Here is a 14,491-nt window from a genome sequence, read left to right on the forward strand (position 1 = left end):
TGTATATAGGTTGATCCATTTTTGATTCCTGCTCCCTTCAGATGGGTCATGCTTGTTGGGGAAAAGGCTTCTTAGTGTATGACTGCTTAAAAAGTGCTAGACACAAGAGAATCATCTTATAGCTCCTGGTCTTCTCTGGTAGTTTTCCCAAAGGAAGGACTAGGTTGCCTGCTTCCTTACCCTGGATGGATTCTCTCTCTAGAGTTAATTCCCAGCAAATAAAATCCATCTTTGATTGAAAAGAGAAACTTTTCAGTCAAAACTTTTCAACAAAACTTTCTCTAAGATAGTCTTTGCTCTCTTCTTTCTATTGGTGGTTATGCTAGGTGAGGTTGTTGGAGCCTAGCTTGAGGAGGCATCACAACATCCTCAATAAAACGGGAGATTCTACCCGAGTCCCAGCCTTCTTAATGTGCAGTGTGACAAAGAGTCCTAATTCCTGGGCTCTTGTGAAATGTTAGCTGAGCCCTGCTTTTCTGCAAGGTCACAATTGTCTGAAAGAATAACTGATGGGAAAGTTGTGGATTAAATGTTTGTCAATTAAAAACTTCTACTCTTCTGGACCCCAATGGCAGTTTGAAGCCAGACTGGGCAGAAAAGTCCTTGTGAGACTCTTACAGCCAGTTAACCACCAAAAAACTGAAAGTGGTACTGTGGGTCAAGTGGTAGAATGCTAGCCTTGAGCACAAAGAGACTCAGGGATAGCACCCAGGCACTAAGTTCAAGCCCCACAACCCAAAAACAGTGCCACTCCTTTCTCTATAGATTATTATTTGCTTCAGAAAATATATTAATTAGATAATTGGTATTTAAATGAATAATATTATTTTAATTTTGGTTTCCATCTTTAATATGGTTGATATTGATAGATCTAACCACACAAATAAAAGTTCTGTAGAGTCTCTTTAGTAATTTTTTTTGGGGGGGGGGTCCGGTCGTGGGGCCTGAACTCTGGGCCTAGGCGCTGTCCCTCAGCTCTTCAGCTCAAGGCTAGTGCTCTACCACTTGAGTTACAGCGCCACTTCCGGCTTTTTTCTTTTTTGCTTATGTGGTGCTGAGGAATCGAACCCAGGGCCTGGAGCATGCAAGGCAAGCGCTCTACCACTGAGCCACCTTCCCAGCCCTCTTGAGTAATTTTTGAAGAACGTCATAACAAGGTCCTGAGGCCAGAAAGTTTGCCAGTTGTTTATAACTGGGCAGGCCCTCTTCTGTGGGGGCTAACTGTGTACATTCTGGAAAATGCAATGACCCCCTGGAGGGTTTCTATTCTGGGAAACTACAGGGATAGGATTTAGTGTGTGGATTATGGCATTGTCTGCTCGCAGCCTGCCATTAGGCCTAACATAGAGACTTCTATTAAAGTGGATCCGGATGTTTAATAGGAACATATACTTGGACATAGAAGATGTACATGTTGCTGCTCCAGATCATCTCGGCTTTGAAAGTGGCTCCTGGGTTGCCAGGGCCATTCCATGGCTAGAACTGGGCTCAGCGTGCTAGTGAGCTCTTACATTGCCCCGCTTCCTCTAGGATGTCCCTGTCGAGGCCCTCACCACTGTGAAGCCATACTGCAATGAGATCCATGCCCAGGCTCAGCTGTGGCTCAAGAGAGATCCCAAGGCATCCTATGAAGCCTGGAAGAAGTGTCTTCCTATCAGAGGTATATTGATCCCTTCAAGATATGGAGAGTTGCCCCCCTCTTGCCTCTGTCCTCACAACTTCTCCCCCACCCCAATTACCATCATGACCTTACACTTATCTCTCCCTACAATCCTTGACCTTGACCTTTCAGGGATAGAAGGCAATGGGAAGTCTCCCAGCAAGTCAGAGCTTCACCATCTCTATTTGACTGAGAAGTATGTATGGAGGTGGAAACAGTTCCTGAGCCGGCGAGGGAAGAGAACCACCCCTCTGGATCTCAAACTGGGGCATAACAACTGGTTGCGACAAGTAAGTGGCTGTATCCCAGGTCCCTCACTCCCTGTGTCTGGACATCATCACTTGTCTGCTCTGCTTTCTTTTTCCCTTTGTTATTGCTGGGTCCTTTCAAAGCAGTAAGGGTTCTTGGTGTAACCACCAGCATGGTGAACTGGTTAAAGCACTACTTCCAAGACACAATTAAATGAAATTGTGCTTACAGGTATCCATGCTAAGAACAAAGCTTGTTTGACTTTTCCTTCTTGTTTTTTTTTTTTTTTTTTTTGGTTGTTGTTGTTTTTTGCCGGTCATGGAGCCTGAACTCTGGCCTGGGCGCTGTCCCTCAGCTCTTTAGCTCAAGGCTAGCACTCTACCACTGGAGCCACAGCGCTACTTCTGGCTTTTTCTGTTTATATGGTGCTGAGGAATCGAACTCAGGGCCTCATGCATGTGAGGCAAGCACTCTACCATTGAGCCACCTTCCCAACCTGACTTTTCCTTCTTGAGTTAACTTGAGGTGCTCTCCCAGCCACTTGGTGGAAAAGTCTCCATGAAGAATGGAAACTCCTCAGCAGCCTCTTCCCAGGGCTGTAGTAACTGGATACTGTTAGCTGGTGATCTGGAGCTTTAGCTCTTTCCCTTGGGAGGTTCCCAGAGTTCTTCAGGATGTGTGGCAGCCAACTCCCCTGCTGGGAGCTTGGTAAAACAGGATGTCCTCTTGACCCAGGCTTCTCCTCTTCTGTATCCTGCAGGTGCTTTTTACTCCTGCAACACAGGCTGCCCGGCAAGCAGCTTGTACCATTGTGGAGGCTTTGGCCACCATCCCCAGCCGCAAGCAGCAGGTCCTCGACCTCCTCACCAGGTATAGTTTGGGGTGAGATGAGGAGGTGATTCACTTCATCAGCAGCCTTTTCCTCTTTGCAGTGGACATTTGCAGATCAGGATTAGGAGGTATAGCCGTGCGGGTGTGTGCTCGTCTCCCTCCCTACTGCAGAAGTAACATAGCACCACCAGGCTGTGTTTTAAGGGAGGTAAAGCAGACAGCAGTGTTCATTGATTGACCCTTTGTTCTCAGGTGCTCACACCTAAGTGCCTGCACACATTGTCTTAGGTGCTTGTTGGGGGCAGTAGCTCTGAGGTAGGAATGGGTAGAGTTCACAGCCCTCATTCCCTGTGGCTCTCTGTTTTCTTCCTATGTGAGAATATGGGGTTTCTCAGATGCCTTCCCTCCACTTCTGGAAGAGGAGAGGCACAGCAGAAGATCTGGAGGAGGGAGCCATTGGGTATCTTAGAACCACTAGACATTACTGTGGACACTTGTCTCTTGATGGCAGCTATCTGGACGAGCTGAGCATAGCTGGGGAATGTGCTGCTGAGTACCTGGCTCTCTACCAGAAGCTTATCGCCTCAGCCCACTGGAAGGTCTACCTGGCAGCTCGGGGAGTTCTGCCCTACGTAGGCAACCTCATCACCAAGGTATTCCTCCCACTCCCCTAACTCCTTTCACTGTAACAGTCTAGACTTTTGACTGTACTGTAACTATCCTATGGCTGTAGCAGTCTGCAGGGCCTTTAGGCTGTTTGGGGATTTTTAGCAGTCCTCAACAGCTCTGCAGCTGTCTTGTTTCAAAGCGATTCTGCAAGGGCTGGACTGAGCAGACCTGGCTGCTGAATGCTTTTGTTTGGTGCTTGCACACTCCTGGGATGATGGAGGTGACTGGGATTAGTGGCAACAGTGTCACACTGTGTCTGTCATCTTGCTTAGGAAATAGCCCGCCTGCTTGCCCTGGAGGAGGCCACCCTGAGCACTGACCTGCAGCAGGGATATGCCCTCAAAAGTCTCACAGGTAAAGAACCAGTGAACCTTCCCTTCAGACAGCCAGGGCGTGTGCTAAGGACTGATCTTAATTCCTAGAATCTGGGCTGACTTCTTCCTTCCTCTTTGTGTTGACCATAATGCAGATTCATACTGCTCATTTTTCTTTTGATCACCTACTTGTTCTGTGCTTTGAACAAAGACAGATATGCTTTGCTTTTTGAGTTGCCCATGGCCTGTGATGACATTAGCCTTCCTTGCTTGTAGTCTCTTGGAGGGCTCTTGAAACCATGTTTTCCTGTCCCCACAGGCCTTCTGTCTTCCTTCGTGGAGGTGGAATCCATCAAAAGGCACTTTAAAAGTCGCTTGGTGGGAACCGTGCTGAATGGGTACCTGTGCTTGCGGAAGCTGGTGGTGCAGAGGACCAAGCTGATAGATGAAACCCAGGACATGCTGCTGGAGATGCTGGAAGACATGACCACAGGTAGCCCTGATCTGCAGCTAGTGCTGGTATCCTTTGACCTTCCTGAGCTGACAAGGTGCATGGGTCTACACCCCCAAGTGCTACAGAGCTGGAGGAGGGGTGGCACGGATCTCCCCATATATAAGGGAGAAAGCCATCTCTCAAGCACTGGTTCTTGGAATTATAAGTTTGGAGTTTGGAGTTTTTCTTTTGCGCTCACGGGGTGGGGTTGGAGGAGTGCAAGGGTTCTCAGTCTGGGAAGTTCTGAGACCTTGTCCCTAATTCGCTCTGCTCTGTCCACCTTGTACTTATGGAATTCCATGTTAATCTCATGGTGTGTTTGTGTTGTAGTTTGGATAATTTCTTGGTTCATTAATCTCTTATGCACTGTGAGTAATCTGTTTTTAATCTATCAGAATTCTTATATTTCCAGATTTTTAAATTTATTTATTTATATTTTTTATTGATGGTCTGGAGGTTTGAACTCAGGGCCTGGTGCTTGCTAAGCAGGCATTTTACTACTTGAGCTACTCCACCAGTACCTTTTTGCATTTGTTCTAGACTGTAGTCCTCCTATTGCTGCTGAGATGACAGGTCCATACCTCTGCGTCCAGTACTGTGCTTGCCTTGTAGTATAGAATTAATGACAGGCATATATACCACTGGTCCAGCCATTGATTAGATTGAGTATTGTGAGCTTTTATGCTCAGGCTGACCTTCAATTATTATCAATTTGTATCCCAAGTAGATGGCATTATAGGCTTTAGCCACTGCACCTGGCCTATGGTTTCAGATTTTATAATCTCTTGCTCATTCACATTTACCTTCCTTTTTGTAATTGTAAGCATATTTGTACTTAATCATTCAGCTCAAGGCGAGCGCTCTACCACTTGAGCTACAGCGCCACTTCTGGTTTTCTGGTGGTTTATTGGAGATAGGAGTCTCACGGTCTCTCTTGCCCAGGCTGGCTTTGAACCGCGATCCTCAGATCTCAGCATCCTGAGTAGCTAGGATTACAGGCGTGAGCCACCAGCGCCCGGCATTGTACTTAATCATTCTAAAGTTTGATCTTACTGCTTTTTGTTCAGGTTCTTTCTTGTAAAACACATACCTTAAATCTTTTTGTATTTCATGATATTGACTGTGACTTCATATTGTTAAACTCTACAACCTGACAATGAGTTTCTCTAGATAGAATTCATAATTGCTTCTGCGAAGCAGTCTGTTGTCCCAGGGCTCTGCCATCCAGAGCTGCCTTCAGGGAAGTTCTGAGCTTTAGGTGTTTCAGGCTTCAGGTAGTGTAAGGTTGGATCCACACAGCCCTGTGAGGGGATGGCTTGTAAGTTCTTAGAAATTTGTTTCCTACTCAGTGCCATATTTTAAGGAAAGACAATTTGCTTTCCTGAAAGCAATTTGACTGAGGAAAGGAAAGATATATCTAGTTGACCCTTATACCAAGAGTCTAGGTCTATTGAGCTGCCACGTTCATGTTTATGTGTCTGGGCGCCCGCACGCATGCACGCATGCGTGCATGTGTGGTGGAAGGTGGCTTCTGCTAGACTCCTGCCTCAAAAGATTCACAACTTTTTTTTTTTTTTTTTTGGTCGGTTGTGGGGCTTGAACTCTGGGCCTGGGCGCTGTCCCTCAGCTCTTCACCTCAAGGCGAGCGCTCTACCACTTGAGCTACAGCGCCACTTCCGGTTTTCTGGTGGTTTATTGGAGATAGGAGTCTCACGGTCTTTCCTGCCCGGGCTGGCTTTGAACCGCGATCCTCAGATCTCAGCCTCCTGAGTAGCTAGGATTACAGGCGTGAGCCACCAGCGCCCGGCTAAGATTCACAACTTTTTATCTAGTACACAGATCCTGGTTGGTTGTGGAAACACCAAAGCTCAAGGCAAAAAGCTGCTTTAGGGATTTGCCTCTTTGTCTTGGTTTCTGATTTCTCTAATCTTTTTCACTGCCAGTTTGCTGATACATATGTTATACCAGATATTCCACATTCTAAGTTCTTAAGTGGTGAGAAGTAAAGAGAGGTCCAGGAACCGTATCCCAAATGGAAGTCCTTCAGATATCACTTTCATTTCAAGCCCAGCTAGCCTGTGATCTTGTCAGTGTAAGCTGTGTATGTGTGCGCGCGCGCACACACACACGCACACGCGTGTATGTGCACGCATGTATGGGCCAGTTCTGTGGGTTGAAAGCATGGCCTGGACACTGTCCCTGAGCTGATTTTTCTCAAGGCTAATATTCTATTACTTGAGCTACAGCACCATTTTTGGCCTTTTATGAATAATTTATTGGAGATAAGAATCTCACAGACTTTCCTGTGCTGGGCTGGCTTTGAACTGCTATTCTCATATCTCAGCCTTCTGAAAAGTTAGGATTACAGATGTGAGCCACCAGAGCCCCATCTAAAGACCCTATTTCTCTTATCAGGTGACTTGAAGTTGGCTCTTGGTCCTATAGAGGGCAGTATACTTACTCTTTCCAAAAGATGTATAAACAATAACATCTTTCCATGTGACTAGAATATAGTCAGAATTATGACTTGATATTTGGAGGGGAGCCTCTTTTGGCAAGGGGTTGCTGAACTGAATATGGCACGGTCCCTCCTGAGGAGGTGTATCCTTAGAGACATAGGGACAGGAACCCAGATGATGCAGTATGTTGACTTGGTTGGAAGGATTTCTCAGTGAATGTAGTTCAAGTATAAAAATCAGTCAGCATCAAGTTTACAATTGAATTGCATAGACAGCATTCACAGATTAGGGCTCAGGTGGCGTGACACACATGTGCCTATAATCCCAGTTGAAGATGGAAGATTTTGAGGTCACCTTGGCTATAGCAAGACCTTGTCTCAAAAAGAAAAGAAAAAGTTAAAAAAAAATTTAACAGCAAGAAAAAATCTGTTGGTCATAGTGCTTTACATTTAGTTTCATTTCTGCATGGGCAAAGAAAGCTCTTCTCACTAACGTGGCCACTTTGATTTCTGGCAGGTACAGAATCAGAAACCAAAGCCTTCATGGCTGTATGCATTGAGACAGCCAAGCGCTACAATCTGGACGACTACCGAACACCAGTTTTCATCTTTGAGAGGCTGTGCAGCATCATTTATCCTGTAAGCAGTGAGTGCTCCCCATGGTTTCAGTGTCAGCCTAATAACACTTGGGGACTCAGACAACATTTTAGGAAGATCCACTGGCATAAAACAGAAGCAACCTCCTTATTTTTCCATTCCTACTATGGAAAATTCAGTAATCTTCTTGGTCTTACTTCCTATCTTGAAGGTCAAGATCAGCCTTATTACTATTTTAGTTTAATTCTAGCTTTCGTTTCTGAAATCTCATTGTTGATCAGTCTGGCATGTTGTGGAGGAAGCTATTTGGGTTTGAGTACAAAGACATTGTTGCTCTCATCCTTCCTTACCCCATTAGTTTTAAGTATGCATGCATTCTTTGCTTCATTTTGCATAGCCTGAGCTATGTGGAAGTTCAGAGACCCTTTTTGCTGTGGAGGAAGGAAGTAAACACCAGTGACCCCAGTTACCCATGAGAGGTCACTGAGTTGTGCCATGTAAAGAAACCCTCTTCTCAGCTTAGGGTTAGACAGTCATCTGGCTTAGATGAGTCAGCACTGATGAGCATGTCTCACTCCTTGTCTTCTTGCTGGTGTTTCAGGCTCCTTGGATTGTTTCTGGCTGTTCTGAGTGACCTCTGAGCTTCCCATTCTTTATAATGTTTCTCTCAGACTATCTACAGAAGATGCAGCATGGCAGAAACCTGCCTCTCCCACCCCTTGGTGGCAGGAAATGCTGAAGCACTTCCTTTTCTGTCCTTTAGGAGGAGAATGAAGTCACTGAATTCTTTGTGACCCTGGAGAAGGACCCCCAACAAGAAGATTTCTTACAGGGCAGGATGCCTGGGAATCCATATAGCAGCAATGAGCCAGGCATTGGGCCACTTATGAGAGATATAAAGAACAAGATTTGCCAGGACTGTGACCTGGTGGCTCTCCTGGAGGACGACAGTGGGATGGAGGTAAGAAGCATGGGACAGTCTGCTGGTGAATGAGAGCATGGGCAGAAATCAAGTCCAGCTGCTTCTCATTAGAAGCTGATTAACTTGCTTGCATTGGCTTCCCACCTGCTTGCCACTCCTGGTGTTAGGGAGGTATGGAGAGCTCTTCCCAGTGTTTGGCATTGAATATATAGGTGGTTAATGGCAGTTGTAGGTTTTGATTATTGTTTCTCTCATAGATTTTCAAGAGATTCCAAGTTAGTAGAGCTCCCACAATCCTGATGTTCTGTCTTTACAGATTTAAGGCCCTGTGTGCAGGACCTTCTGATGGACAGACTTGTAGGTCTGGATGATCATATACATAACAAGAGGGTCTGGATTATTATATACTCAGTGAGAGGGTCTGGATTATCATATACAGAGTGAGAAGCACATGTGCCTTTCCCAGTGCTGACCTGAAGTTGACTCAAGAATGAAGGTCCTGTGCACAGTTTCTAAGCTGGAGTCCACAACTAGATAAAGAGTGTTTGACCCTAAGATTGTATACTTGATACTGGGTGTAAGACATATGTATTCATTTTCTAGACAAAAACATGTACAGAGACCCAGGACAGGTGAAAGTGAAGAATGTGAACACTGCCATGAACCATCCTTTGATCTTGAAACTTACAATTATGTGGAATAACAAGCTCATCTGTTTCTCTGTTCAGCTTCTAGTGAACAATAAAATTATTAGTTTGGACCTACCTGTGGCTGAAGTTTACAAGAAGGTCTGGTGTACCACGAATGAGGTATGTGCTTGTTTTCTTGCTTAGGAGTGTGTCTCTTCCTCCCCCCCCCCCCTTTTGCACAGGTTGTTAATCATCATTTAGCCCTGTGGCAACACTAGCAGCCTTACTTCCTCTCTTTGTGGATGTATGGAAAAAGCCTATCACTTTCTTTACTTTTTGAAACATAAGACCAATGACAGCAAAAGAACTTCAAGAAAGCATGAAAAAGCCAGGCCCTAGAGGCTGACGCCTGTAATCCTAAAAGAACCACACCTGTAATCTTAGCTACTCAGGAGGTTGAGCTCTAAGGATCGAGTTTGAAGCCAGCCTGGGCAGAAAAATCCGAGATTCTGATCTCCAATTCACCACCAAAAGCTAGAAGTGGCTTAAGTGGTAGAGTGTCAGCCTTGAACAAAAAAGTTCAGATAAAATACCCAGGCCCTGAATTGAAGCCCTAGTGCTAACTCAAAAAGAAAATAAAAGAAAAGCAAAAAAGGAAGGGAGTTGTGAACAAAAGGCAAAAAAAAAAAAAAAGCTTGAGTTTTTTCTGTCCTCATGTAGCATAGGCTAGCTTGTGTGTGTTCTTGAGCTCCATGGGCTTTATGCAGGCACATCACAACTGAGATTCATTCTCAGCTTTTATGGGAGCACTCGCACATCAGGATATTTCCCAGTTGTTTTGCTACTTGGAGAGTTGAAACACAAGCAGGCAGATGTTGTTGAGAACTGAGCTACAGTGCTTTGGTCCTCTTGGCCACCATAATACTTGTTGTCTCTCCACTTAAGGAAGTCTCCAACATCCCCCTTCCCTCAGTCTCTCTATATTCCCCTAATTGCTCTCTATTCCAGTTCTTTCCCTTCCTATTGTCTCTGTTGAGGGTCTTCAGTCAGTGAATGAAATATGCAGCTTAATTATAGCAAACTTGAGTAATGGTAAGGCATGGTTTTTGTACTTAGTCCCTTTTTTTTTTTTTTGGCCAGTCCTAGGGCTTGAACTCAGGGCCTGGGCACTGTTCTTGAGGTTCCTTTGCTCAAGGCTAGCACTCTACCATTTGAGCCACAGCGTCACTTCTGGCCTTTTCTGTTTATGTGGTACTGAGGAATTGAACCTAGGGCTTCATGCGTGCTAGGCAAGCACTCTCCCACTAAACCACATTCCCAGCCAGTCCCAAATATTTTTGTGAGATTTAAGAAAATAAACTGGCAATGCACTTTTTACATTTTTGGCTTTAATTGGTCACATTTTTTTTGCCTTCTTTCTATTGTTTCGTTCTATGCTAGAAATCAGAGCTCCTGTTTCTTGTTAGGCTGCTATGAGTTAAAAGGTATAGCTATTAACAGAGAGACAGTCATGTCAATCAAGCTATAGGGGTTGAGGAGAAATTCATGGCCTTGTAATTGCTAGACTAATGCTCTGACACTTAAGTCACACTCCCAGTCCTTTTCTGCTTTTATTTATTTGGGGGGGGGGTGTTAAGAGTCTCGCTTGTTTTTTGCCTGGGCTGGTCTCAAATCAAAATCTTTCAACATACAACCTCTCTTGTAGTTGAGATCACAGGTGTGTGCTGCAGTGCCTAGCTTATTGACTGAGACAGATTTTGCTAACTTTTTACCTGGTTTGGCCTCAAATCACAATGCTCCAGATCTCTACCTCCCAAGTAGCTGGGATTATAGGGATAAGCCACTGTGCCCACCTCATTTACTAAATGATCTAAATGAACTCATCTTGAATTGAACCTTTGAATAGTAAGTAGTCTCCAGTGGTTAGAGTTTCTTCTGAGCTAGGGCTTGAAATTAGGTCTCGGCTTCTGCCTAGATAACTACAAATGAGTTGTTGAATCTCATATAAAAGGATAATATAAAGGACTGAATTAGAGGAGTCAAATACTCAATAATTAGCTACTGGAGTTTTTGCCTTGAGTGAGTTGTTGTTATGTTTTATGCCCATACCAGGGCTAGAACTCAGGGCCTTGGGCTTTTGCTCAACTTTTTTTTTTTTTTTGTCGGTCGTGGGGCTTGAACTCTGGGCCTGGGTGCTGTCCCCCAACTCTTCAGCTCAAGGCTACCATTCTGCCACTTGAGCCATAGCACCACCTCCAGTTTTCTGGTGGTTTATTGGAGATAAGAGTCTCATGGACTTTGGTGCCTGGGCTGGCTTTGAACAGATCTCAGCCTTCTGTGTAGCTAGAATTATAGGTATATTTTTCCTGGCCTGTTTCTTTTTTTTTTCTTTTCTTTTTGTTGGTCACGGGGCCTGAACTCTGGTCATGGGCACTGTCCCTCAGCTCTCCAGCTCTAGGCTAGCACTCTACCACTTAAGCTACAGTGCCACTTCCGGCTTTTTCTGCTTATGTGGTGCTGAGGAATCGAACCTAGGGTCCCATGCATGCAAGACAAGCACTCTACCACTGAGCTATCTTCCCAGCCCCATGGGCCTATTTCTAAGAACCTTTCTCCAACTTGCTCTACTCAGGGAGAGCCCATGAGAATTGTTTATCGAATGCGGGGCCTGCTGGGTGACGCCACTGAGGAGTTCATCGAGTCTCTGGACTCTACCACAGGTAGGGTCTTTCCTCAGAGTGCTGCATACTGGGCCTGGGGTTTGGGGTGTTGAATCTCATATAAAAGGATCAGTCTTGTCCCAAGACTTGTGTATTGTCAGTAAATGCTCTCTTATACTGGACATCAGACTTGGAGGTAAAATACATGCTTTAGAACAAGCTTTTAGGAGAGAAAATTAGCAATAAAATGGAGTTCAGATTTATTTTTAGCTTAAGTTTCATTTTGTTTTGTCCCTTGATAGTAGTAGTTGCTTATACTTTGTGCAAATGATGTTAATTGACTTGAACTTTAAGAAAAACTCCTATTGGGAGTGAGGTCATGTGTTTTAACATCTGATACTGACCTTTTTATTGGTTAGATCTTTGTAACCTATGTGGAGAAGGGCTATAAAGTCTCAACCTAGAAGATGGGCTGGGAGGATTTCATTCTGGAGACTGGTTTCACCCTCCCTCCCTTCCTTTTGCATTTCCTTCTCTAGATGAAGAAGAAGATGAAGAAGAAGTGTACAAGATGGCTGGGGTGATGGCCCAGTGTGGGGGCCTGGAGTGCATGCTTAACAGATTGGCAGGGATCAAAGACTTCAAACAGGGGCGCCACCTTCTAACAGTAAGTTGGTCAGGGACCAGCCCTTCTGCACAGGGAGAGACTCATTTGTCACAGAGCCTTGATGCTGTTTTATCCCTAGAGGGAGTAATGTGTGCCAGTGCAGACCACTAAAGGCCTTGGCAGTTTGCCAAACGCTTGGTATCTTAGGCTCCACCCTTCCCCATCAAAACCAAGTTGATGGTAGCCACTTTTTCCAGTACCTTTTAATTATCTGAGGAATCAGTGTCTGAGTGTCTTTCCCCAAAGAAATGCACTTGTGTCAGTCATGATTTTATTATGTTTTAAAGATGAATTTTGTAATGTAACTCAGATTGTAGCGTTCTCTTTAGGGATTTATTCAACAATCTCATTGGTCAAAATTAGAGGAGTCTAGAGGAACCACAAATATTTCATTACTATTTCACCTCTTCTATCCTACTGGGCATACGAAATGAATAGGGTATCCATTTTTAGGACCCACTTAGTTCAGAGCCTCCAGCAAGTGGCTTATCATATGGAATCATTCTGTCTTCTGTTGGTTCAGTGTCAGAGTTAGTGCTGGAGTTTCCCCAGGACAGCAGGGTATCACCTATTCCATTAGAAGCTGGTATCACTGCCTAGTCCAGAGGTGACAGCAACTTGTAGAGAATGTTGCCATTCAAAAGGCCAACCTGGTGTGAGAGCCCAGCCAGCTTGCCATGATGCTGAGGGTCATTTCTCCCTTAAGTACCTGCCTGAATGAGGAGAAACCCCTGCTGATTGTACAGGACCCTCTTAGACTGCTGCTGGCTTTATACTTAGGCTTGAGGATGGTCTTATGGGTCTGGACTGGCTTCTCTTGTCAGGTGCTGCTGAAGTTGTTCAGTTACTGTGTGAAGGTGAAAGTCAACCGGCAGCAGTTGGTCAAGCTGGAGATGAACACTTTGAATGTCATGCTAGGGACGCTAAACTTGGTAATGGCTGTGGGCTGCAGGTGATGTGGAGGGAATGGTGGTGGTCTTGGGCCCTGGCCCCTCTTCCTGCTGACTCAGCCCATGTGGCTGTCAGGGCACCCTAGAACTTCCTTGCTCGCTTCCTGAGAGCCTGTCAGAAGTGAGAGGAAGGCAGCCCGCAAACAATCAATTCCACGCTGGTGGAGAATAGTGCCCTGTGTCTCAGGGCAATGAGGACAATGTCCTCAAAACCCCACATGCTTGTCTCTCAGAACACACACATGTGTGTGCACACATGTGGTCTCTGGGTCTCACAGCAGGGAATGGTCAGCACTGAGTGACTGTGGCCGTACCTCAAGAATGACTGGCTCTCTTTCTCCCCCAGGCTCTGGTAGCAGAGCAGGAGAGCAAGGACAGTGGGGGTGCTGCTGTGGCTGAGCAGGTGCTCAGCATCATGGAAATCATTCTAGATGAGTCCAATGCGGAGCCCCTGAGTGAGGACAAGGTAAGAAGACCCCCCATCCCTTCTCCCTGCAGCTACTGGGACCGCAGTAGGCTTGTCTGGAACTAGCTGAGCATACCCTATAATTGGAATGACCCCATCCACCCAAGCCATAGGACTGGCCAGGCTCTGTTAATGGTGATATCAGTGTACTGGAGCAGAGCTCTGGAGTCAGAGGAAGCAAACCTGCTGAAGATGCTCTTTCAGTCATGGCGTCCAGGTCTGTCCCAGCTGATAGAGGGGCGTTTGCTTAGTCTTCATCTCACAATTGAAGAAACTGGATGCCATGAGAGGGAAGTGAATTATTCGGTGTCATCTAGTTGCTATGATGGTGTCAGGCTTAGAACCAGGTGTTCCCTATCCAGTTCCATTCCTGTCCACTGTCTGCATCTGCCTTCCTCCTGGCTTCCTGGTGCTGGTGATGAGGCAAGCCTTGTTCCCAAATGTTCAGCAGGCTCCATCCTCTTAGGGTGGCAAGAGATTATATTGGTATATTTTGACTGTTAAGAGAGTATCACAGAAACCTGGAAAGCTTTACCAAGAGAAACTCGTCCCTGTTTCTATTGCCAAGGAAGGGTTAAGAAATGGTTCTTCTGGGTCTGATGGGAGTGGCTGACCTTCAGCAATCAGCTGTTGGCTGTAGGCTCAGTCCTTCTGCTACTTTCCCTGTTGCAGGGTAACCTCCTCCTCACGGGTGACAAGGACCAACTCGTGATGCTCTTGGACCAGATCAACAGCACCTTCGTCCGCTCTAACCCTAGTGTGCTTCAGGGCCTGCTGCGCATCATCCCATACCTCTCCTTTGGAGAGGTGGAAAAGATGCAGATCTTGGTGGAGCGGTTCAAACCATACTGCAACTTTGATAAGTATGTGGCCAGAATTTCCTGCAACTAAGTAATAAGAGTCTTCACAAAACTCTGTGAGGCTAA

The 14,491-nt window shown here is 45.6% G+C and overlaps 1 protein-coding gene across 1 annotated transcript in view; it reads left to right on the forward strand.

The window, feature by feature from the left end:
* Positions 1–14,491, forward strand: part of Ubr4 (ubiquitin protein ligase E3 component n-recognin 4) — a 140,042-nt gene that overhangs the window by 106,232 nt on the left and 19,319 nt on the right. The window contains exons 80-93 of the mRNA XM_013032660.1: positions 1,531–1,660; positions 1,793–1,950; positions 2,670–2,779; positions 3,252–3,393; positions 3,682–3,763; positions 4,043–4,216; positions 7,192–7,313; positions 8,035–8,232; positions 8,922–9,002; positions 11,455–11,542; positions 12,022–12,149; positions 12,974–13,081; positions 13,446–13,565; positions 14,238–14,428. Coding sequence (XP_012888114.1) covers positions 1,531–1,660; positions 1,793–1,950; positions 2,670–2,779; positions 3,252–3,393; positions 3,682–3,763; positions 4,043–4,216; positions 7,192–7,313; positions 8,035–8,232; positions 8,922–9,002; positions 11,455–11,542; positions 12,022–12,149; positions 12,974–13,081; positions 13,446–13,565; positions 14,238–14,428 — 1,832 coding nt within the window. The remainder of the gene's footprint in view (positions 1–1,530; positions 1,661–1,792; positions 1,951–2,669; positions 2,780–3,251; positions 3,394–3,681; positions 3,764–4,042; positions 4,217–7,191; positions 7,314–8,034; positions 8,233–8,921; positions 9,003–11,454; positions 11,543–12,021; positions 12,150–12,973; positions 13,082–13,445; positions 13,566–14,237; positions 14,429–14,491) is intronic.

Source organism: Dipodomys ordii, unplaced genomic scaffold (assembly GCF_000151885.1).
Source record: "Dipodomys ordii isolate 6190 unplaced genomic scaffold, Dord_2.0 Scaffold6, whole genome shotgun sequence".
NCBI classification, from domain to species: domain Eukaryota; kingdom Metazoa; phylum Chordata; class Mammalia; order Rodentia; family Heteromyidae; genus Dipodomys; species Dipodomys ordii.